The following is a 27,268-nucleotide window of genomic DNA, read 5'->3' on the forward strand; positions in this document are numbered from 1 at the left end:
CCTGAACCGACCATGACACACACACACGCATATGGCTCATGCTCTGTCCCTCAAACACTCGTTGAATCATTGGAAGGCTCTCCGTAGCACTTTTGCCGACATTCGCACAGAATTTGATACACATGCGCTGTTCTGTTCGCGGATCCATCGTAAAATCGCCACACACCAAACACAGAGTATTACGGAAATCACTGTGGACACCTAACATGTCCTCCCAGCTGAGTGCCAGGCAGCACACTGACTCATCAGATATGCAGCTCTCGCCACCTAGTCGTGCAAATATCTACTACTCCTACTTTCTAGATGGTAGCACCAGTCCCGAAAATTTTGGATTCCATTTCGTGTGTCGGAGAAGATTGTGCCACATCACTACTGTTGTGGTTGTTCACTCTTAGATCCTCTTGTATAAGACAAGAGAATCCAAGACTGACATTAAGTGATGAAGGTCGGTTTCTGGTACTTGTACTAATTTATCCAGGAGATCCATTGGCGGTTTGGCCTTTAAAATTTTGAGAGTGACCTAATTGAATAAAGGTTTGACCCAAACATTTTTCAAAATATTTTCGGAAGCTATCCTGTCTGGTGTTAAAGGACTCTGGATTAAATCCTCCTTTATAAGTCGTTTCTGCACAAACTGAGACCAATTCTCTGGCAAAAATGCCTATTCAAATTGAGCATAATCTTACCAATTCTTCAGTCTCAGTGGCCCAAAGGGCAATTTCCTCTTGGATGAAGTCTGTGAAGTACTGAATTCTTTGTTTATCAGTCTATGAGCTGTGTAGTACATTTTTAAAAGCCCTGATGAACATGTAGGGATGTGTACATTTTTTCTCGTGAATGAATACTTGAAACTGCCTATATTTAAGTAGACTTTCGTCCATTAGGACAGATGACAAACGTGGCACTGCCCCCATACCATACAACACATGGTCACATACCCTTGCCCACAAGACGTAGGACTAATGTCTTCATTTGATCTAATAACAGTGGATGTCAAATCATTTACACATCACTTACAATTTATCAGAGTCAACATTCTGTGGTAGTAGTGAAACCGAAGCAAAACCTGGTGTTCTGGGTCGTAGCAAAACTGAAATTCAAACTTCACGTTATCAGCAAGGTTTGGAAGATAAAGCCTACATAAAGTGTGATGGTCGTGTGCACGATAATTTACAGAAACGTAAATCACCAAAAAATTGGTGCGTTTACATACTTGGTAGAATGAATGCTGTTTACAGAAACTAACTAATTTAATCGTGCAAAACTTTGAGAGACACTGTTAGGGAAGTGGGAAAGCAAACAAATAACGTGACAGCCGTCCCTCAGAGGAGTCATATCGTAGATTCTAGTACATAAAAATACAAGAGGTTGGACTGCTGGTCAAATGCAATTACATTTTTCCTGGATTTTTCATTTCAGCACACACGCTGCTGCAGAGTGAAAATTCTTTATGGAGTATTATTGATGTACATTTGTGTCCTTTCACATGTCTGTATCAAATCTTTATTTGTTTCGTGTGACCCAAAATTGAAAATGAAATATAATTTTCATTAGAAAACTTTGTGTTTGTTATATATTTGATATGTATGTGTTAATCATTCCGATTTTATGTACGATGCTTCTGACACGATTAAATAAATAAATACAGGGTGATTCAAAAAGAATACCACATCTTTAAAAATGTGTATTTAATGAAAGAAACATAATATAACCTTCTGTTACACATCATTACAAAGAGTATTGAAAAAGGTTTTTTTTCACTCAAAAACAAGTTCAGAGATGTTCAATATGGCCCCCTCCAGACACTCGAGCAATATCAACCCGATACTCCAACTCGTTCCACACTCTCTGTAGCAAATCAGGCATAACAGTTTGGATAGCTGCTGTTATTTCTCGTTTCAAATCATCAATGGTGGCTGGGAGAGGTGGCCGAAACACCATATCCTTAACATACCCCCATAAGAAAAAATCGCAGGGGGTAAGATCAGGGCTTCTTGGAGGCCAGTGATGAAGTGCTCTGTCACGGGCTGCCTGGCGGCCGATCCATCGCCTCGGGTAGTTGACGTTCAGGTTTCATAACTAACCTTTTTCGTAGGACTCTCCATACAGTTGATTGTGGAATTTGCAGCTCTCTGCTAGCTCTGCGAGTCGATTTTGCTGGGCTGCGAACAAATGCTTGCTGGATGCGTGCTACATTTTCATCACTCGTTCTCGGCCGTCCAGAACTTTTCCCTTTGCACAAACACCCATTCTCTGTAAACTGTTTATACCAACGTTTAATACACCACCTATCGGGTGGTTTAACACCATACATCGTTCGAAATGCACGCTGAACAACTGTCGTCGATTCACTTCTGCCGTACTCAATAACACAAAAAGCTTTCTGTTGAGCGGTCGCCATCTTAGCATCAACTGACGCTGACGCCTAGTCAACAGCGCCTCAAGCGAACAAATGTACAACTAAATGAAACTTTATAGCTCCCTTAATTCGCCGACAGATAGTGCTTAGCTCTGCATTTTGTCGTTGCAGAGTTTTCAATTCCTAAAGTTGTGGTATTCATTTTGAATCACCCTGTAAATTAGAAAATTATGATTTAGTACTTGTCTATTGTAATTTACACTTGACAAAAAATATAGACTTTAAATACAAGCATAAAAAGTTGCGTGGAAAACATGATCCAACTTGACTTTCTTTCAGCATGAAACTTCGATGCTATTCATTCGATTACAGTTACCTACACCCATTTTGTGAATGCTTTTTACTTACTCTGTCGCACTGTTTTAATAAACAGATTTCTGGTCACAGACTTTCAAATTCTACGAATATAATAAAGGACATCGGACAAGGTCAGTCCACAAGGTCTCCTTGCCAGATAAAAGCTCATATATATGCTCACAGGCGTAAAATCTCTACAAGCTGCTGTCTGGCCAGAGTGCAATCACATACGGAGTGCGTAACAAATCCGACAATAACTCAAATACTGTGCGAATCGTATAAACCTGAACTACTTTAATGAGTCATAAGATTTGAACCAATAATGGAACACATTTGCGATTTTGGGAAATGATAATACACAACTGGAAGAGTACATACGTACATATATAGTCCTCACTACAAATGTCGGAAGTCGCCTCCGCCAGCATCGATGCTCGGCTCTACTCGTTTCGCCATATTCCCAAACGTTCTGTACGTGTAGCCCCGCTAGTGTTGCTAATTTCAAGTTTAGTGGCCTCACGGACTTCAGAAATTGTCCACGGTCAGAAATGTGCAAAGTATTCAAATTATTTTTTTTCTTTTTCAGTTGTAAATGCAAAGTGGTTTTAAATAAAAGTATTTAAATACAAAACGCAAAGTACGTATTTTCAAAATATCTTCATGCAAATAAAATATCTCTAGTTAGTGAACATCGTACATAAGGATCTGTAAGACTGAACTGAATCCATTATTTAAGGAAGTCACATCGTCCTGAAGAATAATTTTTATGCGTCAGCCCTGTTCCTGAGTTGTGGAGACACATTATGGTTGGCGGCCCACGCAAGAAGTAACAGATATACAAGTCCTTATCCATTTCGAATATCATTACTGTGGAAGACTGTATGGTCACCTCTTCATAAGAAAGAAACGAGGACTTAGCTGTGATCTGAAAACTCACATCTACGTCTGGCACATGAAATGTTGGTTGGGTACAGTGCTTCATTGTGGGTGTGCGTCTGATACCAAGAACAGACGCGTCTAGAGAAGTGTGTGTGTCAGTGCAGGATGAACATATTTCTGATGCATGTAACTTTGACTCCTCTTCATCCATATAATACTGCACACTTGCCAATACCTGTTTCAAACCACAGTAGACCTTTGATTATTGGAAAGGATAGTGAAGTTTATCAAAACACGGAGGGACCTTTTGAGTCTGTAGAAAAACCAGGTGAACACGCTAAAGAAAAAACTAACTTCATGATGATAGTATATTGAGGTAGCAAGTTGAGGCGGCCGGCTGCTGTGGTCGAGCGGTTCTAGGCGTTTCAGTCCGGAACCTCGCTGCTGCTACGGTCGCATGTTCGAATCCTGCCTCTGGCATGGATGTGTGTGATGCCGTTAGGTTAGTTAGGTTTAAGTAGTTCTAAGTCTAGGGGACTGATAACCTCAGATGTTAGGTCCCATAGTGCTTAGAGCCATTTGAACCAAGTTGAGGCGAACAATTTGATACGGGACACTTGCTGTCTATCAAGTCGGGAAAATACCTCAAATTGGCCTACAGAAACTACGTAAGCTACAGCGCATGCGCATCGAGTGAGTTTTCCATCATTTCTCGCGCTCTCTTCGCACAAACCAGTAGTTCCAGAGAAAAAATGAATAGGACCTCTTTTGTAGGAAATTTAATATAGTTTAATTTTGGAATGCGACACGTTTTCGCTGGAGGGTGCGGTTCTCGAGTTACTCAAGAAAAACATACAAAAGTGATATTAAATGTTTTCTATCTTGGAACACATTCGGAATAGGGCATACGAATGGTTCAAATGGCTCTAAGCACTATGGGACTTAACATCTGAGGTCATCAGTCCCCTAGACTTAGAACTACTTAAACCTAACTAACCTAAGGACATTACACACATCCATGCCCGAGGCAGGATTCGAACCTGCGACCGTAGCAGCAGCGCGGTTCCGGACTGAAGCGCCTAGAACTGCTCGTCCACAGTGGCCGGCATAGGGCATACGTCCATATGAAGTTTTTGTTCAGAATCACTAATACTATCACCCCTCAAAGCATGTACCTTTCCTCCTGACTCACCCTGTATATGAAATTGGACATTTAATGCTCTACAGCTTCGTCTTTGACCATTTTTATGAGAAACGGTCGTAGGAGGCACTAGAAGCAAATGACTGAAAGAGCGACGTAAAAATGTTTTTTTTTCGAAATTCATCGATTTTCAATAACATATTTCTAGAGAACCTTTGGGAGTTAGTCTGATATCTATTGAAACAATTTTATGGGAAATTTAAAAAGCTTTAATTTTTATCCGGAACTTTATTTTCTACAGTGCACCGTTTACGAGATATAACTGTAAAATAAAAAAATTGGACCTTTCTACCCCCCACCTCCCTCTTCACGCCTAACTGTTCCTAATAAAGTGCTGAAGTCAAAATTTTTCGCACATCCCATGCACTCTACTCCCCTCATTTGAGCACTCATTGACTGGACTATGTCCAGCATAACGCTGCGCTTGCCTGGCTCGTATTATTTCGTTCGTAGCCTTGTCAGCCGCGGTTTGTGAAATCCGTGAGTGTGTAGTTCGGGCCGCGTGACAATAGCGAACGCATTAGCGACTCTTCGCAGTCTTTAGATGGCAGAAACATGCAGTACACACTTCGAAAGCGAGTTTTTATGGTGACATCGTGCTGGAAAACAGACACACTGAGCATTCCGGAGAGAATACAGTGTGCGCGATGTTCCAAGAAAGGTAACAGTTTTATCGATTGGAAGAAAGCTGGAGACAACGGGTGTACTAAACAGTAACAGTGGTAAACATAAACCATCACTGAGTGCATTGGTTATTGATAATGTTCGAAGACGCTTGGAGAGCTCTCCAAGGAAATTGTTGCGTCGAATGAGCCACTGGTCAAACAATTCATGTGGCACATGTCAGATGGCTGCGAAGAAACCCGCACTGCGACCATACAGAATGCACATGGTCCAAGTACTGCAAGAAACAGATCATAAGAGAAGACTGTGTTACTGTTGATGGTTTCAGGGGTTTCTTGTTCACCGTTCAGACATTCTCTCCACAACTTTGTTTACAGATGTGGCATGGATCCATCTGCCATGTTACATCAGCACACAAAACACGAAACACCACTGCGTGATGAAATACATCTTTCTTGAGTATAATAAATCGGGAAAGAGTGACAACCACATCTATCGTGAACAACCTACCTGATATCACACAGTGGAAACGACCACATAAGGTTTCACGATTCTTTTTGAAACATTACGTTTCTCAGTAATGTTCTCATCATTACTATCCATATCATCACTTTTTCTCAGTGCCAGTTACACAAAAGTCATCACTAAAATCGCATGCGCTAGGCTTTTCACCTGTGTTTTTAAGCCCAACAACCATAATTATAGGTCCACCAGAGCCATATTTAACATGTTGATTACTCATTTCTTTGCCATCTTTATTTACTCCACGAGGGGAAACTATTAGGATAAAGATCCAGTTAGTGATTGTGTCTCTTCGGGCTTTGCTTTTCTTACGTTTCTTTTCTGGAAGACAGGTGGGTGAATTCATTTCACTAAAAAAAAGACTCGCAAGATCGTTTCGATGACAGATCATGGACTATACATCCATTAACAGTAATTTTTCTCTCTCCATGTAGCCTGTAGGCTCGTAGTAGAGAATAGTTAGGAACCATCGTGATCATAAATGCATGGTCATTTTCAAATGAATGTTGTGTGTAGCGTTTATATAGTGGCTGACTATAAAGCTAATTTTTTTTAAGTGGATAAAAAGATTATTTTTAACTTGCAATTTGATAAACTGTTTACTAAACATCAAAAAATGGTTCAAATGGCTCTGAGCACTATGGGACTTAACATCTGAGGTCATCAGTCCCCTAGAACTTAGAACTACTTAAACCTAACTAGCCTAAGGGCATCACACACATCCATGCCCGAGGCAGGATTCGATACTGCGACCGTAGTAGTCGCGCGGTTCCGGACTGAAGCGCCTAGAACCGCTCGGCCACCACTAAACATCGTGATTCTAGAATTTCTAACACATTTCTAGGTATGAAGACCCCGCCCCCCACGACCAGACATCTTCTGCCCTGTACCAGTGGCGAATACATATGGCCAGTGCTGTTTTTCTGGGGGAACGCTGGGGATTCGAACCCCTAAACTTTTTCGTCGACAAAGTAATTTTTTTACGATGTTGAGAACTTGGAAGAGTGCCAAAGATTTATTTCACGGACGTAAATTTTTTATCTCATTTTTTGTATTGGTAATTGAAATACGGACGATACCAGTACAGTTTTTGGTGGGAAAAGTGATGTCATTGACTGGAGGGTTGATTGGACTCATCTGTTTCATTGAGGTGTATTAAAGGTCAGTTGAAGTGTATGATACCCTTTTCTTTTATTGTTCCGGAGTTGATGGGAATCGCATGCTTCATTTGAAGTGATGTAAACTGAAGTGTTCGATACCACATTCTCTTGTATGTTTGGGTGTTTCTCGGTATCGCCTGCTTCATTTGAGCTGGAGTCAACTGTAGAGTCCGACCGATACCTTTTTTTTAGTTCGACATGTTGATGTCGTCATGGCGAAAAGCAGACGGGTGGTATCCCATGCTTCAGTAATAAGTAATTTTCGCGGCATTATATCCAATGTCAGAGTACTATCAAACTTTTTTTCAGAAGAAAAGCACTGCATATGGCGCGCGGGGCGCCCGCATTCCCACCCGCAGCGCCTCCGCCAGTCAGCCCGCACGCTATTCGTTCATTTCTTTCGTCAGTCGACTCGACTGAATCGAGTTATCGAGTAGTTGTACTTTCCTATGTAGCACCCACGTCAGCGTATTTTATACGTTTCTGTCCGGAACATAGATAGCTAACACATACCTACGAGAAAAATCGCGGCCATTCTAGTGATCTCGATGCGTTATTCTGTCTGGCATTTGGTTGAGAGAAGTCGCGAATAGTCTGCTGTTTTCTGGTACAGAGAATCTTCGACAAGTAGCGCTATAAATTCGGGCTATTCGCCAAATAGGATGCTAGTTTACATTCAGAAGCAGAAATATTAAGACTGAAGAATGAATAAGTAATAAGTCCTAGTTGTAGCAAGTGCAAGTGTGAAGATTAGTCAAGAGTGAGAGTGATCAGTTGATTATGAAGTATTAATAATAGTAGTTCATAACAATTTCTCAGTAAAAATATTGTTAAGAGACTCGTAAAAATATTTTTACTAATAACGTAACAATTGTTTCCTATACCTAGCGCCCCCTCCTTGAGGGTTTTCTGTATCCGCCAGTGCCCTGTACCTTCCCCCTGTTTTAGTCTCTGCTGCTCGAGTCTAACAAAGCCTGTTTTCAAATTTACACTCTGTCATTTTAAAACCCTTAATCTGCAGAGCAAGGAAGAAACAAGAAGACAGTAGAAGCAGCTCTCAACGACATATTTAAGTGTTTGCTCTAGACGCACATTTTGCTTACGTTTTACAGAATGTGTCGTGGTCTGGGCTGAGACCGAGACAAGCATGTGCTGTGGAGTCTGCAGCACGGCACCATCCTGGGTGGCATATCTATGTGCTGCACACGTGTGTTACACCCCTCCCTGTCCGTTGGGTGCCAGCGGGTGCCACAGCGGTGTATGTGCCTCTGGCAGAGTTCCTGAGTGACACGCCGCTATACACGCCACTCATAGAGCAAGGCGCTCTTGCTGCCAGTCACTGGCCAATAGAACATGCCTCTGACGTGATGCGACTGGTGGCGCTATGGAAATATGGCGGCGTCTACCTGGACCTCGACTTTGTCGTACTCAGGTAAATTACTCTTATCTCGTATGAAAAAATCAGTGCAGATTGTAACAAATATCAATTTATTAATTGAAGGAAATGGTTTTAGTAAAAAGTGACCTCTTCAGACCAGTAACTCTGAAATTAACTAAATTGGCCAAGTATGGCACAGCTGTTCATCTTACAAACTAACATACAAGCAATATAGAAAAAAAAAGTTGTGTATATACTCAGGTACTGGTCTGAAAGTGGTCATTTTTGACCGAAGCCAGTGATAAAATAAGATTTGTTGCAATCTGGACTGAATGTTGTTTTGACTGTTAAACACAATCACTGCCACTCCAGTATGATTTAAAAAATGATTACTCTGAAATTTTTACTCCAAAATCCCTTTAGTCTACGTAAAATCACAGAATGGCCAGGAAGCAATCTTTCTGCAAAGGGTATTCAATAAGTATTGCAACACATTTTCTTTGCTCCACCATTTTGGTTGAAAAAATGCGGAATTTGTTGTGGGACATTGTGGAATATTCCCACATCAGCCCCTACCATTTCATTAAGGTTGCAGTATTTTATGTACCCTTCAAAATGGCGTCTGCAATGGAGGCGTGTTCCAAGCAGAGAGCTACCGGTAGTTTCTTTTGGTGGAAAACCATAGTATTGCAGATATTCGGAGGTGCTTGCAGAATGTGTATGGAGACCTGGCAGTGAACAAAAGCATGGTGAGTCATTGGCTGAGGTGTCTCTCATCATCTGTCTGGTCTCCTGTGTACCGGCCAGCTGCATGTGGCTGTGACTCCTGAAACATTGGAACATACAGACACTCTCATTCAGTGTGTTCATCACCAAAAAATTCAATGAACTTCTCCATCTCCATGACATTGCTGGGCCTCACACAAGTCTGTGCTCCAAGAGGAGCTCACAAAATTTCACTGGATTCTTCTTCCTCATCCAACCTACAGCCCGTATATCGCACCTTCCAACTTCCATTTGTTTGGCCCAGTGAAGTATGCACTCCAAGGGTAGCAGTACGTGGCTGATGGGGGATTATAGATTTAGCAAGATGTTGACTCTGATGTTGACCAGAGATTACTTTGAAAAACAGGGTTTTGTAGCCAAAATAGTGTGGAGTAACGTGTTATTTCAGAACCCTGAATACAACCATCCTGCTTTCAGAAAAAAAAGTGTTGCATTACTTATTGAATGGCCCTAGTATGTGATACCAACTTCTTTTTATGTAAGTCCATGATATAAACTATTTGAAATAACAAACTGTGCACATTGTCGCACATGAGCTGTTGGTTCAGTTTCTCTACTGGACTCTAGTGAAGCTTTTTTCATGGTAGTGCTGCTCAATTATGTCCTTCTAATAGTAGGTTTGTTTGCTGCTCATTGTCTGTTGAAAGATTGCATTGCTTCTCATCACTAGATACTTTATCATTACATCAGATGACTTGTACTGCAAAGTGTGGTAGCTCTTGGAGATATGCCCAAGGAACCTACTGTTGAAGAAATGTCTAGGGTGCCTCCAACATCTTATATGTCAAAATGATAGTGATAATAAGTTAAAACCTTTTATGAGTTATAGGTTTAAACTGATATGATTTCCAGTCACATTAATGTGACCACCGCCTATGTTCAGTGTCAATGTGCAGTAAACATTCACAGATGACAGACAGCAGCACCAGCAGTGGGGGGTACATAAAGCATTTCGAGGAGTCTCGGAAAATAGTGCAGTCATTAATGTGCAAATGGAGTGAATTATCTGACATCCAGGAGGGCATGATCATTGAAGGCCAGAATTAGCATGCTAATGCCCTAACTGGACACCCACTGAGTGATGACAGGTAGCCTTTTCAGATTAATCATGTTTTATGCTTCATCGGACAGATGGCTGTTGACGTCTGTGGCATGACACATCTGAAAGCAGAGCTTCAAGGCTGGAGGAAGGAGTTCTTATAGCCTGAGGAATGTTTTTGTGGCATCGTATCTCATGATTCAGGAAGTAATAATGTATCAACACAAATATGCATCTATCCTTGAGGACCATGTCCACCACTATGTGCAGTTTGTTTTTCTTCGGTATGATGACATCTACCAGCAGGACCATGCAACATTTCACACAGGTCGCAGTGTTTGTGCATCCTTCAAAGAGCACCAGGATGAGTTTGCCTTAATCTCCTGGCCACTAAACTTCTGGATTTAAACATAATCAAGAATCTTTGAGATCACCTCAATCAGGCTGTTTGTACCATGGATCCACAACTGGGAAACCTAGTGCATTGGAGTCAGCATGGCTTCACATCCCTGTCAGTACCTTCCAGAACTTCACTGACTCTCTTCCTGCATGTGTCACAGAGGTACACGCTGCAAAAGGTGGTATTCAGGCTTTTGGCTGGTGGTCACAGTAATGTGACTAAAAGTGTAAGTCAAACAATTTGATCATAAGTAAGGAGCTAAAAAAGTAAGTTAATAAAAAGCATAAAAAAGCATGCAGAGAAAAAAATGTTCGGAACTTCTAGAAAATGAAAATAGTTGTTTGACTAAAGCCTAACAAAAACTTTTTCATAAAAGCTTGTAAGAGGGGAAAAATCTATATATTTGGTCAGAAGATTACCTAGGTGATTGTGTGTGTTTGTCAGAACTGCAGAAGACAACCCACCCCCTTTTAGTATTGTACAAAACCATTATACATTTTCTGCCCATGCATTATTTACAAATTTTGTAACAATACAGCTCTTCTGAAAATAAAAATAGCATTCCAGAGAGTATTACACTAATAAACTATACTAATGAAAAACATTGCATACAACAAATTAAATGTATCACTGTATTAAGTTATTACAGATTCTATATTGTTCCTAAAAGAAATTGAGGCAAAAAATCTATATCTTATTGTTTGTAGACACTACCGTACATTAGTTTTAGTAAGATCTGTAGCCGGCCGTGGTGGTCTAGCGGTTCTAGGCGCGCAGTCCGGAACCGCGCGACTGCTACGGTCGCAGGTTCGAATCCTGCCTCGGGCATGGATGTGTGTGATGTCCTTAGGTTAGTTAGATTTAAGTAGTTCTAAGTTCTAGGGGACTGATGACCACAGATGTTAAGTCCCATAGTGCTCAGAGCCATTTGAACCACTTTAGGATCTGTAATGAAGATCAAATTTTATTTGCTCCTCACAAGTTATTAATAGTTTATAAGTTATTAGTTAGCAGTAAAAGGAAAAGGTTTATAATTAAGATAAACTTGTGTCAATAAAAGTAGCCTTGATCACATATAAGTTACTTATTCCATTCAGTGACTGGTTTTGACCTCTTGTGGGATCAACATCAGACCATTTTACTCTGCGAAGAAGAGTAATACACTTTCATAGAGATCAAAGGACTTGAATAAATACAGTCATAAGAATAAAATAATATAATAGTATGGTTAATATATCCTTGGTCACAGCAGGAGACAGTGGCATGGAGAAGCTTGCTCTGGAGGTGCCTGGACACTGCTGAATAAGGCTCAGTCGCTTGAAGTTTAGTAGCGAAAGCTCCACTGATCACCTCCGGCATAATGTCTGAATACGTAATATTACGCAAAAGATGGTGGACAGAGTCTTCTTTATGAAATTGTCACGTATTAGTGATGTTATGCTGGAGGCGGTGGGTGGAGGTTTCGCTATTAAACTATGAGTAACTGAGCGTTATTCAGCCTTGTTCTTCACACCTCTCAAGAGCGTTATGCTCCATGGCACTGTATCCTACTGTCACTAAAAGGATATCAACCATATTTTTATATTATTTTATTCTTATCATTGTATTCATGTCCTTTGACCTCTAAGAAAGTGTATTACTCTTCTTCACACAGTAAAATGGATGGATGATGATCCTATAAAAGATCAAACCCTGTCACAGAATGAAATAGTAATTGATGTGTGATCAAGAGTGCTTTTACTGAAATAATTTTACTAAAGTTTTATGGACTGTGGTTTTTCCATGGATATTATTCCAAAAAACTCTGTAATTAAGTGTTGAGAAATACTTCTTTCCAGGAATTGTGTTTTTATTATAATTTTAGTTTGCATTTTCTTACTTTGAGCAAAGCAAACTCATTAATTATGTCATAAAAGTGAAGATTAGCAACTTTGTCACATTCTATCAACAAAATAGCTAAATTTGATAGTCTGCTTTCCCACCCATATTTGATTTTACATAATTTATCATTTTTAATTTGCTGGAACTGCATTTACAAGGTGACTGGCACAGTCAGAAATAACCTCACAGCTATTTGAATTTGGATCAACATATCTTAACCTTTAACAGCATATTTGATTCAGCACCCACTCACCAACCTGTGAGACCCTACTACACCAAAACAAAGTAGCATTATGAATACTGTTGAACATGGCTGGGCCACATAGCTGGTGGCAATGTGAACCAAGTGCACTGCTGCCACATAAACCATGTTAGTGATAGAGCTGTGTGTGTTTACTGTCATGGGGCGAATGCAAGGCTTCTTGGAACAGGAGACCTCATGTACTTCTAGTTAGTTCTTTAACCATGTTTCTTTCTTGATTTTTTTTGTCAGTTCTTCCACCTCCTTCCATGCCTGCACCCTTGACAGGGGCCTAAATCATCGCTCCCTGTATACAACCTTGTGTCTTAAAATATGGGGCACGTCTTGATACAAATTACTGAGTGAGATGGAGCATCGGTGTATGCATGAAGTATGTATTTTAGTATACCAGTAAATATTACTGCCTATTACATTGAAAGCCCTGTATCAAGTAGATATTTACATATTCCTGAGTAAATTGTAGTGTGGAATACATGTAAAACATGCATAATCTTGACTAGTACTTGCATTTTGTTCTTTATTATTGGGGCATACAATTCCTTGCATTGCACTTTGGGTTCGAGCTGTGGCATAGCATTGCAGAAACTGGAAGAAGCTAGCTGCACAAGATGATGGCAAGCTGATTACAACAACAGAGTGGTTTTCATATATTGAGCCACCACGAACTTGCCTACACAACAGTCTTACAAGATGAGCCAAGTGGTTTCCTCATTGGGAGGCCATGGAAATGTTGTTAGTGAAGTGACTAGAGGCAGCACATCAGCACAACAAATGAACCACTTCCTCTAACAAATTGCTGTGACATTGTAGCAGAGCTGTTCACAGCTTGGCAGACTAGCTATGAGGAGGGGGCTACGCTAGGCACTGTCCACCACAGGACGGCAAACAGCCACTATGAGCACTGCCAGTTGGTAGTTGCCATCTATTATTATCAAGTCTGCCTTCTGGGACTTTGTGGTGCTTCACTGATGAGCCACCCCAGTCTTGCCCAGCAGCAGCTCAGCTCCTGCCCAAGGAGCATCAGGTTGTGACTGGGGCAGTACAGTCACCCTTCTGTCAACACCGAAGTGGGTACTGTGGCACCTCGTGCCATCACTCACATAGGCAGGACTTCCCACTGGTAGGCTGACATTTTCTGAAAGTTTTCCAGTTGTCTCCTGCACTGCTGATAGCGCCTGCATAGTGTGACATGTGTAACTGGGTCATGTGCTGCTAGCCGGCCACAGATGTTAGCATTCTGGGATGCATAAGTGAGAGCCTGCCGGCTGGATGCTACCTGACACTGTGCCACACGTGCCTATCCCGCCACGTGCTGTGAGAGCTATGGCTGCCACCTCACAGCATCTGAGTGTAGCTTCAAGAATTGTGATAATGGCTGCCTTATTGGTACTGTTTGAATGAGCTGCCAGCACTCACATCCTCACAATCACCTATTGCCACAGCCCAATCCTGCACCAGCATTGCTTTCAGTTTGTGTCAGAAGCAGCATCTACAGTGCCTACAATTGCCATCCATGGATAAAGATGCATAATTGTGGGGGTGTGGCTCATTGTCCAGGAATATATAAGGTAATATCTGCGTGTGGTTAAGAATGTGTAGCTATTCAAGAGGTGAAGCTAAGGGCTGTCAAGAAGTATTCACTGTTTTTAGTGTGTGAAGTAGTAACTACCGGCAGCCACTCAAACAGAGTAATTAAGTTACAGTAAGATGTCTTTTGGTATTGCTTCAGTTAAGTGTCCTTCTGATTTTGGTTTTGCTGTTTTGTTGTGGGATGATGATGTAAGTGGTAAGGTTATGATAGTTAATGAAGAGGGTGCTAGCATTGTAAAAATTCCAGAGAGTTTATGCAGCATGCAGAGTACTAACTTGGACATTAAAAGGAGTAATGTTGAAATGCCGGCCGGGGTGGCCGAGCAGTTCTAGGCGCTACAGTCCGGAACCGCACGACCGCTAAGGTCGCAGGTTTGAATCCTGCCTCGGGCATGGCTGTTTGTGATGTCCTTAGGTTAGTTAGGTATAAGTAGTTCTAAGTTCTAGGGGACTGATAACCTCAGAAGTTAAGTCCCATAGTGCTCAGAGCCATTTGAATGTTGAAATATCCGCTATGATGTCATGTGGAATTGGAGTCTGAAGCAGCTGTACTCCCATATGGAGAGAATGTATCGTGCATGGGAGTGAATAAGAGTGTGGATAACAACATGGATGATTCAACAGATGGATATCTCATTGGGTGAAAATGGGAGTTGTCTAGCCATTATGAAGTCAGGGCCAGAGGGGAGTATGTGTGCCATTGATTTTTGCATCATGCAGAGTGCCACTGCAGATGATGAGGTTATTGGAGATACAATGAGGAATGCACAAGACTGTTGACATGGATGCTGATGGTTGTGCCACAGATGTTCTGAAAAAAAGGTAAATATTCACCTCTTTTCTCAGAAGCAGGGCGGGCATAGGGAAAGGAAGGGGGAACATGTTTGTAAAGTTACTGATCAGACCAACAAGGCAAAAGCATGAGCACTAGGTCACAGTTTTGCAGAGCAAGCTGCTTATGCATGCCATGAGGTGTTTACAATGCAAGCACAGTCTGATGTGCACGATGAGTGTGTTGTAGATGAAGGGTGCAGGGCAATCCTGGGAGTAAACTTTGTGCCAAAACATAATGCCAGAACTGACCTTCAGTGACACATGCTGAAACGTACACACACAAAATTCTATCTAAGGGAAACTGTCATCCGTGGATTGCTGTTGCAGAGTTCATCCATCATGAGGGACAAATTGATTACTCTGCAAACAAGACCATGGAGGCATAATTTGTATCATATCATGCCACTGGGCACCAGGAAGGCTCTTTTCGGAGGAGAATTTCAAGAAGAATCCAGTCTGTGTTAACACTGCAATAGGAGCGATAAGAGGATTACCTATCAACGTACTGCAAGTGGTAGTATCATAAGTGATTCGTGTATGAGGATAGGTGTGGGAATATGTTTCCTAGGGAAGTATAGGAGGATCTGTTATTGCATGCACAAAGATCTGAATGATGTTCTCAAACAATGAGTTAAAAAACCACTAGATAGACAAAACAGATGCTGAACACAAGAGTTTCAGGGAGTCAGACTCTTAAAACATAACCAGCTTAAATGGCTACATTTCAGATACTTAACTTAATTATGGAAGATATGACTGAGGTTGGTAATTCAAGTTTAATGCAGTTCCTTCACTTAAAATATCATCTGGGTTCGGTTTTACATAATGTCAGACAATTTATGATGAGTTCACCAAAAAATAATGTAGTCAAAACACACAAAATACTTTTAAAATATGTTTTCTGTATCACAAAACAGATAAAACTGAAATGGGGTTAGTGCCCAAAAACTGACCTAAGAGTGATGCTGTACTAACTCAATACTAACTCCTGCAACAAAGATGCAATAGTAACACAATTTGGCTACTGGTTCGGGTGCTTATGTAAGTTCCAACAATTACAAAGTCACATTACATGTTGTTAAAATTGAACATAACTGAATTTACAATTAACATTTACATGCTTTCATAGAACCAGTTATGGATTTTAGCTTTAAAGATGATTACAATGTCCCTGACACATTTAGTATGTTGAAGTATGACACATTTTCATATTAAAATTTCATTAAATGTGCATCAGTAACAATATCTTAATTATGTCTGTTAATTACTTTACAGTTGCAGTACAACTTTTGTTCCTAAGATGAATTCTGTGTCTTTACAGTGCACTCTGTTGTAATCACTATTACTCTTCTATGTATAAACTCCACAAAGAATAAGTTGGGCTTATGTATACATTATATTTGACATATCTTTGATTTGTAGTGCAATATCTCCATAAACGTATCAGGATTAGTTTAATTTCATCTGAAGTCAACTAGTTTTCATTAGAACACTAGGCAAGCAATGTTACAGTTTAAACTTGTACATGTAAATAACTTCACATTGTGTGATAGTATCATAACCTCCAATATAAGTGAAATCGTATTCTTCATCTAACGCTGTTCCATTCTGCTACAATACATACCCCTTGCCACCCCCCACCACATGCCAAAAGTATCACATGTAAAGTTGAAACTTTATTGTGGCAGGCATGCATCAGAATAGGAGGTTTGTTATACAAAGTGATTGCAGTGTCTGCATCTGTTAGTGAAACAAAGTAGTGACAAATTCAGTTCTGTTATTTACATTTTATACAAAGTACTGCTTTAACTCTCTCTCTCTCTCTCTCTCTCTCTCTCTCTACACACACACACACACACACACACACACACACACACACACACACACACATTTATTTATTTTACGAAAATTATTAACACATGTTTTTCTTTGATAAATGCCCTGAGAGTGTCCTTCCTCCACTTCACAAAATTGCAAAAACAGCCAAAACTTGTCCTTGAAGTGTTGCCATTCAGTGTACCACTTCTCCTCAATTTCATTCAGATACTTTGTCTTTCAAGGAAAGTCTCCATTACCAGTAGTTCAGTCAGAACACAACTACAGAAAAATATATACAATCCTGTGTGATCAATGAACAGTTAAGCTTTACTGCTTCTAATATTACAGAATTAAAAATTGTTTCAGATAATTGTATTATGGAACAGTAAAAGTATACGGTTATGTCATTCATGTTTCAGTTATTATAAAACCTATTCATGTATACAGGGTGAAGAAAAAATGCCACACTTGGAGGTTGGCATGCTATTCCTCATCCAGATTCAAGCCATTGTCTGGTCCCTTTAATCCCCCAAACCAACCAACCAGATTCAAGTCAAAAGTTTATCTAGCAAAATCAGATCAGGTGTGTTTTGAAAACACATGCATGAAAACACGGATCTTACAACACTATCATATTGTGCAGCACATCGGAATGTACAGAGAAAAGTTTATCACCCAACACTACTGTACCAGCCCTCACAGCTCATTGAGTAGACTGCTGGGATATGAAACCCACATCCATCCATCCATCATGGAGATATGGTTCAAATCCTTGTCGCGTTCTTTTTTTATTTTTTGGATGTTGGTTCCCTAGTTCTTACTGTTTGTAAGCAGGACATAATTTTTCCATACAACAATAGCCTTAATGCATCTCAGTGGGATTAATTCAACTGCATGCATTTGTCTACTAAACATGCAATGCAAAACCATAACTGGTCTTGTCAGGTTCTTGCAGGGCAGCTTCCCAACTGTTTACATTAATGATGAATACATCTACATGCTTTTGGTGCTGTGTGCATCTGATGCCAAAGCTACTGCTGCTGCTCTTGCATATACTGCTCAGTATCCTCAAGGATGCCATCTTGAATGTTTTTCGTAGCCTCGAGCAACATCTTTGAGAAACTGGTAATCTTCATCTATAAGTAACAGACAGAGATAGTCCAAGGATTAGATGTACTCCACAAGTACAGGACATGAGTTGTGAAACTGTTCACCAAACACCTTGCCAAAGTACCCATGAATTGCAAGGCAGTTCTAGCATATATTTCAAAAACTTGTTATTGAAGTGTTGTGCAATGAACAATACATTCATATCATTACACTTTAACTCAACTCTAGTGGCCAGAAGACCGCATTCAACAAGTCAAGTTCTGTGAATGAGTTTTTCAGAATTGGAGATAATGAACACTTTATAAGTAATATGTCATGACCTAATGAATCTAACTTCACTCGTGAAAGTTTTTTTAACCTCCACAACAGCCATATTGTTCAGAAAGGAACCCACATGTCACCCACAAATGTGGCTTTCAGGCATGTTTGGGATAACCTGCGGGCTGGAATTATGACAGGAGTGCTTTTGGGCTTTTATCTATGGCTGGGCAAGTTGAATGCACCCCTGTATCGTACATGTCTTTGCAATACATTGCCTGACACATAAGAAAACATTCCACTTGGTGCTTGGTGACTGCTATTGTTTCAGCATGATGGTGTGCTGCCACACTTTGGAATGAATGTGCTTAACTTTTTAAATAAAGCATTTACAGGAAAATTGATTGGTCATGGAGGTCCAATGTTCTGGCCTCCATGTTCCCCAGACCTTAATCTATTAGATTTTTGTTTGTGGGACACTTAAAGGAAGAAGTTTATAGTGCTCTACACATGGATGTTCATGAACTAACAGCTTGCATGCATGCTGCTTTGGCAATGGGGGATGCAGGCGTGTTGCATAGTTTCCAGCAAAGTATGATCCAGCGAGGGGTGAAGTGTTTGCAAATGCAAGCTGGTCACTTTGAACATTTTCTCTAAAGTGTATATTGCTCTGTACATTAAACATACAGAATGGAATTATTGTGCATAGCATAATGTGCAGTCTAGTTTAGCCTGCCTCTTGTGTTTTATGTACCTCATTGGATACAGATGATGTTACTGTATCCCCTATTATTTTCTATTGGGTTTATTTGGATCAAGGATAAAACAAAATGGTCATTTACATCTGTAAGAAGTTCATGTCATGTCTTAATGTTCAAACAAAGGTAACAGTAACCGAAAGAAATACACAAGATACCTCACTGTGGAAGTGTAAATTGGATACAATTTGATGCTTTTACTGAAAAATAAATGTTTTGTGCAAATGTGACTAAAACATTGATGAGTCTGCATATCATTCCCCACAGCATTGCCTCATATCACTGAGTTAATGGAACAGCTCTGGCACAGTGCAGAGTTCATGCTACCTGTTCTTGGCCATGCTGCACATGGTTGCAGCATAGCCAGAGGGACTTTTTTTTTTTTTTAATACTTGAAGGTATTTTCATTCTATTGTTGCAAATGTAAGAAAATGCATGTTTTTATTATTATTATTATTTTAACATTGCATTTCTATTACATCTATTGGTAGTGCTAGATTTTACTAGAGACACTTATGCTTGAATTGAGATAAGGAATCATATGCCAACCACCAAGTGTGGCATTCTTTCTTCAGCCTGTATAGACTCTTAGTGATTAGAATGTCTTCTTTTAGCATTGGGGTTGCATGTGGTATGTGTTGATCCAAAATTTCCAAGATAAAATGCTAATTAAACATATTACTAATTAGAATGGATTTAACTGTTTTGTTAATTCATCAAGAAGCATCACCATATGACAATAAATATGTGTGAAATAGAATAGAAATTCATTTTGTTTCTGCAGTTAAAAGTATTTTCTTATGTCAACATATTCCACTGGTAAATTACTCTCAGCATAGAATACTCCTCTAGTACAATCATCCAGTCAACAGAGTGTACATGATGTTCAAACACATTTGTAGTTTGTGGTTGTTGAGTTTTGTGGAAATGGTTCTCATATTATGATAAGAGAGTATTAAGTTGAAATTTTCAGACTTTAATAACTTTTGTCTATTAACTCAAGTACATTTTACTGTAGATGATGCTTAGGTTAAGGAGATTATTTTTCAAGCTACATTGTTATCTTTGAAAACTAGTAACAGATGAGAAATATGACTAATATCAGTAATTTTATGTGTGAACTGGATTAATGTTTGTTTGAGATGTGATGGAAAATAGGTTCTGACATATTGAACATGATTATGATTTGAGAACTGATACACAATGGTCAAGTATTTTAAAACATGGAATTCGTAGGTTTTGCATTTATGTTGAAATATGAGTTGTCTATGAGTATTATGATATTGTGTTGAGGTAGGTCTATAATGCTGTGATGATGAAATACAGTGAGTGATTTTCTTCATGTTTTGATAAGATTTTGATGATGTATAGGTTGCATTGTATTATTTTGGAGATGATAATTAAGATGAGTTTGCCTTGTGTTAGGGAACTTTTATTCATTGTGGTGTGTTGTGATAATCAGTTGTGTCACGTAGTATGTTGTTGTACATGGAAATAAGATGAAGGCTTCTACTGTGTTTACCATTAATCTGATGATACTATAATGAAGTATCCTGACTATATCTCATGAGTTTATAACAAAACATGTCTTAAGGTAATGAAAATAGTAGGACAGTAATCCGTGGAAAATAGTTTTGGAAGAAAGTGATGTTGCTGACTAATATTTTGTACCAGCTGCATATTTCTGGTAGCAAGTGTAGACTATTAAAGAAAACAGAGCTTAAGAAGGAATTGAGACGTTTTTCAAACTGAAATGATACCAGAAAACTGTTTCTGAGGTAGAAAAGATGTGGTGGTGGTGTTGGGGATGGGCGGAGGGATGGGGGGGGGGGGGGTTGTACTCTCAGAGGCTGTGCAAAAACACTGCTCTTATGAAATAATTTTGTGAAAAAGATAAAAAAATTTAGTGAATCTCTACTGTCTACAAGTACCTTCTGTCATGGAAATTTGAAAGTGCTGTGGGATTATACTTAATTTGTCCCATTAATTGTAAATCATGTATATAAGTTATGAGAATATTTTTCAAACTTATTTGAGAAGGTGGTTCAGTAAAAAACAAGTTTCGTCATGTTGTCACTAATACATTTTGCCATATATGAGATATGTGCTTACTCTTGAGTTTTGTACATACTGTAAAGAATTTTGTACACATTGTAAAGCATAGTGAAGTCCTAGAATTTAATTCTGGTAGCACCAAAGTTGACACTAGTTCTCTACATTCAACATATTTTAGTTTGCTCTCTGTAAACATGGACTGATGAACAGTTTTACCTGATTGCAACAACTTAAACAAGTTGACTGATTCAACATTTTATTCTACTGATAACTTCTGTGTGGAAGGTAATGCCATGTCATTTACATGCAGGAAATGTTAAATAAAAGCACCAGTTACATATTGTGAAGTAACTTGTTCAGATGTCTGATACTTGTATGAATTCACTTTAATAGAACATGATAATATGGTGGAAACTATTTATACTTTTTGCCAAGTATTGTCATATGAGATGCACAGTTATCACATTATTGCCATAATAAGCAGAACTTTGCCATATGTGCCTCCTGGTAGGATACCTGATACCATTAAAAAGGAATTGAGAAAACTTGAAACTGTAAACTTATCATCACACTATCATGAGATTATGACCAACCATAGGTTTTAGGGAAGGACTTGCACGTTTGTGATTTGAAGACAAGCGCTAACAGCTTAAGGAAAGAGAAGCTACCATTAAAATGTTTTGAAACCAGAGTCCTTATTTATAAAAAAAGAAACCCTCTGCAGAATCGGAACAACATATCTTTCCTCTCCAATCATTATTGAAGTGAAAAAACCTAATGTAGATTGTTTGAAGGACATCAAACAGTCAGCTGTAATAAAACCTAGAAACATTTTGAGTGTCAAAAAAGCTGATGATGTACAGAAACTAAAGAGATTTTTCAGAGCATCATTAGAAGAACCCAAGAGTTCTACAGGAAGGCCCTAGAGTATTGTGATGAACTTGACAGTGAAAATAATGAAGTACAGTAGCTTAATGAACAAATTTATTAAATGATTATTTGTTCAGTAGGTTAAAATAAACTAAAACATTACTGCTACAAAATAATTAATCTGTGGATTTTCAGTTTAGAAAAAAATTTATGACTTTCACATTTTTTATTTCCATCATTGTATCACATATCCAGAGATTATTTGTAAAATATAATTTTGTAAGACAGCAGCAGTGTATATTGTTCCAGTAATTCAATAGAATGTGTCTTCTGAAAATTCTGCTTTTTGTAGATGTTGACTTGTGTGAAAATGGTCTTCATATAACCTTTACCAATGCTTCCAATAGAACAGTTGCACTGCATAAAAAAATAATATCAGTTTTTTTGAAACCACATGATTGTCTTGGGTTGTGATGCTTAACTTTGAAATTTGGCTTAGAAGTGCCTACAACCTTCCTCTGCAATGGTGCAAATGCATGGCACCCTGCAATGTCACCCTCAGGGTCAATGATGCTTGAACCAGCAAGATGTTGACACATGTGAAAAATAGCCCACAGCTCAAAAGTTTATGTGAAGTGTAAGGTGGGTTAATGATGTCACGTAGGCACCAGATTTCACCGCAATTCTGCCCAGCACCATCACATGTCACATGATGGGAAGGTCGTCACACCCTCTCTCACCCCTTTTTTTATGCATCTGCAATGTAAGTCAGAACCTAGATATCCAGCATTTAAATCATGTAGTTTCTTACAGGTGGCCAAGGAAAATATTTCAGACACACCACTGCTCGTAATTGACAGGGAAAGCTCTCAGGAGGTAGCATAAAGGGCAGTAATGGAACCACCCCTTCTCTTGGGACATTGATTCCCATATGTTTCACAGTTGATAATCACAGTTTGCAGTGTAATGAGCAACAGGATGATGTTCTTAACAATGTTCAATACTGCTGACAGCCCTCAGATGATTCAACCCCATTCTAAGGAAATCGTGGGCTGCAACCTTAATGAACATGATCTGACCTCTTTGGTGTGTAGTGCAACTACAATTTTTGCTCTGGTACACATGGTGGAACTACTAGGGCTATTCAAAACTGTTTGACAAAATTTGAATGTGATACAAACCAGCAAAAGGTGTTTATTCTTTTTTGGCTCTTCTACAGTGTGCTTTTCTGTGGTTTGATCACAGAAGAGTGTAACATTGACATGTGGGTGAATAAAATGGCAAAGTGTCCCTCAATGATTCCCAATACAGCAACACCCTCGGTGCCACCCATGCATCTTTGTTGACCACATTACAAAAGTACCTGTCAGAGACTTTGAGATAAATTCAGTTAAGTGGTGCCTTGTGGCTCCAGTAGCACCTGAAGACTGGCAATCCCACCTAAAAGCTGTTGAAGGAGTTTCTCAAGTTTTTTACTTCATTGTTCATTGTATCAAGCTTACCGCTTAAATGACTTTTTGATGCTTCAATTCAGTACTTGATGCCTCAGTTTTATTGCTTATTTTCTGTGGACTGTTAAATAGTTTATTTGTCAATGTCTCAACTTTTCACCTAGTGATTGATTTAGTGCATTCCATGGTTGTTTGAATATTTTGTGTAATTCTTTATTTTGATTATTAGATTGTTTCTTTATAAAATTATTTTGTTGTTCAACAAAATCATAATTAAATCCTACTCATTGTTTAGATGCCTCATTTCTCTTTTCTACATTAAACAGTTTCACCTAACACACCAAAAAATTCTCAGGTCATACGAGCTAACTACTGTTTTTTTTTTTTCTTTTCTTTTCAGCTGCATGGAAAAAAAAATATAAATGTAGTTCACCGCATTCCTTGCCCATCTGGTTGTTTCATTTTTGGTCAGTTATGCTGTCAGTGCTGTCCATATTCACAATTTAGAATTTTATTTGAAATATTTTTGTGATGCATAGATACCGGAAACTCAAAATTTGTTAATAAGTCTATCCTGACTTTTTTTAAACGTGTCCCATCTCCCAATATCATAGTAAAACATTACCAGATTTTGTAGCTGCTTTTCAGTTACTTAACATTCTGATTACCGAAGATATGACTGAGGTCTGTAACTCAGGTTTAATGCAGTTCCTCCACTTAAAATATCATCTGGGTTCAGTTTTACGTAGTGTTAGGCAACTTGTGATGAGTTCACCAAAAATAATGAAAACAGACAACATAGATAAAAGACTGACACAATACTAACTCAGCACTAACTCCTGCAATATTGACGCAGCATTAACTTGATTCGATCATCATCAAGGTTGCTTATGTAAGTTCCAACAATTAAAACGTTACATCACATATTGTTTAAATTTAACATAACTGAACTTACAATTAACAGTTACATGCTTTCATGGGTTTCAGCTTTACAATGTCCCTGATACAATTAGTTACTTCAAAATATCACAGTTTTCATATTAAAATTTTATGAAATGTTCATCAATAACAATGATAATTATTTCCATTAATTATTTTGCAACTTCAGTACAACTTTTGTTCCTAAGATGAATACTGAGTCTTTACAGTGGTGTCTATCATAACCATACTACTTTTCTATGTATAAACTTCACAAAGGGTAAGTTGGGCTTATGTTTACATTATGTTTGATATATCTTTTGATTTGTAGCACAATATATCCATATAATTATCAGACTTGTTTAATTTTATCTTGAGTAGTTTCCACTGATGGCATTTAATCTCAGATATGGGTAGAGTCATACTCTTTGTCTAATAATGCCCCATTCTGCTACATTACGCCACATATTGTTAAAGCTGATTTGTTCAAGATAATTTATTAAGAAGGAAGGAGTTTTTCAGTACAGTTCTTAGCTGTAAGTGAAAAGTGAGAAGTGAAAGTTAATTGTTGTATGTGTGATGTAATGTATGTGATAGTAAGGAAAGCATTTCCTATCATTTAGGAAGTATAAGGCCACTGAGTAGGTCATGTAGACCTTGGAAGGGAGATGAGGTGTTAAGTGGTGTGCAGAAATTTGTGAAGATGGCATGGCTAGTGAGATATTAGTTGTGTTGTTTGTCCTCACAAAAGCTATTGGAATGGAATTGCGGTTTATTCATCTCATGACGTACATTTGCAATCCATTTGGTTTGCGTACAGGAGACATCAGCAATTTATAATTCAGCTACAATTACTTTTATACTAATAAATAATAGCACTAAAATAAATAATAACACTACAATGATGTTTATTTGGATATGTAACACATTGATCTAGCTCAAGTTTCCAGTTCATCCTGTATGAATTCATCCACTGAGTAATAACATTCAGTGTCAGTGGCTCATATAGCTTCCTTTTAAGTGGACCCAAATTCATCTGCATTAACTTGTTCCCTTTTAACTTACTATAAATTTTCATTTCCACATATTGAGGCCCCTGATTATTTATTATAACAAAGGTGTAATCTTGTAGTTGTAAGGAATGATCTAATGAGCTAAACATTCTATGGTAAATTCACAGGCTCTGAACCTTGTGGTTCAAGCTGCCTAGTACTAATGAAGTATAAATCTTTGTACATTCTTGTCCATGCATGTTGAGTTTTGTTTCAGACCAGTCAAGGTTAGAGACTTGGGGCCTGGGTCTTCCAGAGGATGGTGGTATTGTAGCACTGTCCACTATTTTTTAGCAGTTCCATGTAAGCATTGGAATACAGCATTGCAGAAACTGCAAGCGGCCAGCAGTGCAGGACGGCAGCCTGCCAATTACAGTGACACAGCTGTTTTTGTATTGCAAGACAGATCAAGTCCAGCACCATGTGCCTACCAGTGCAGCAGTAAGGCAGTGGTCTTACAGAATAACCCAGGATGCAAGTGATTCTCCCCCCCCCCCCCCCTCCCTGCCCCCTCCCCTGACAAGCTGCAAAAATGTTGTCAAAGATGTAACTAGAAGTGGTGCTTCAGCACAACAAATGAGCCACTAACTCTCTTAGCAGAGATATTCACAGCCTGCCAGACTGACTATGATGAGTGGACTACGATGGGAACTGCTGCACCATGGGCCAGCAAGCAGCTACCATAGCCTAGGCAGCTGCCATCATAGCACCACCTACTAGCACTACGTCTACTTTCCAGGACATAGTGCTGCTTCACTGGTGAGCCACTCTAGGCTTTTCCAGCAGTAGCACAACTTATGCCCAGGGAACAGCAGGTTACAACTGGGATGGTACAGCCGCCCTTCCTTCTACAATGGTGTGGGTGCTGCAGCACCTCATGCCACTGCTCGCTGAGGTGGAACTTCCCACCAGGAGGCTGGCATCCTTTGCAAGTGTTCCGGTTGTCTCCTGCACAGCAAACAGCACTTGCACAGCACAGCAAGGATTACTGGGTCATGTGCTACTAGCTGCTGCAGTCGTCAGCATTCATCACGTGCTATGAGGGGCCTGACTGTCACCCTGTGTCATCTAAGTGTAGTTTCATGAGTTGTAATGAAGTGATTGACTTGTTGGTACTGTTTTAATGTGCTGCCACTGGCTTGCATCCTCCCTACAGCTGCCTCTCAATCCTGCACAAAAATGGCATGCTAATCCCGGGTTGACTTCAGAGCACATGAGAAGTAAATAACGCAGATCGGCTATTTCTTGTTGATTGATCTCACAGATTTAAGAGTTGATGGCACCTAGATTGAGTAAGTGTACCGTGAACAACCCATGCTCTAGTCATTTTCAAATTAAGGAAGTAGTCATTTTTTCAGGCTTGAAAAAATAATTCAATCAAGTTAGGTGTAAGTTTGGATGGTCAGATAATACAGGGTGGCCAAAATAAAACTTCCTTTTGCCATTTTGTGATGATGTCATCTACACAATGAAGACACCAGTAGAAAACCACCAGAAATAAATCCAAACATCAGAAAACATAGTGCAAGCCAGAAAAAGTCCATTGAAAAACCTGACACCATTTGAAGTTGGTTGATACTCTAACAGTTCTGTACAAGCTTAGTTATGAATATAAATGATAATGATAATTTTGTGTGGCTCAGTGGAAGCCACTTTGGTCATTTAATGTCCTTATCCTACCCCAGTTATCCAACCAGGGAAAGGTA

At 39.2% G+C, this 27,268-nt stretch overlaps 1 protein-coding gene across 5 annotated transcripts in view; it reads left to right on the plus strand.

The window, feature by feature from the left end:
- LOC126457023 (lactosylceramide 4-alpha-galactosyltransferase-like) overlaps positions 1-27,268 on the plus strand; it is a 468,934-nt gene that overhangs the window by 409,028 nt on the left and 32,638 nt on the right. For all 5 annotated transcript variants that reach the window (XM_050092998.1, XM_050092997.1, XM_050092996.1 and 2 more), the window contains one exon: positions 8,215-8,534. In XM_050092998.1, coding sequence (XP_049948955.1) covers positions 8,215-8,534 — 320 coding nt within the window. The remainder of the gene's footprint in view (positions 1-8,214; positions 8,535-27,268) is intronic.

This window comes from Schistocerca serialis, chromosome 2, assembly GCF_023864345.2.
Source record: "Schistocerca serialis cubense isolate TAMUIC-IGC-003099 chromosome 2, iqSchSeri2.2, whole genome shotgun sequence".
In the NCBI taxonomy this organism is placed as follows: Eukaryota; Metazoa; Arthropoda; class Insecta; order Orthoptera; family Acrididae; genus Schistocerca; species Schistocerca serialis.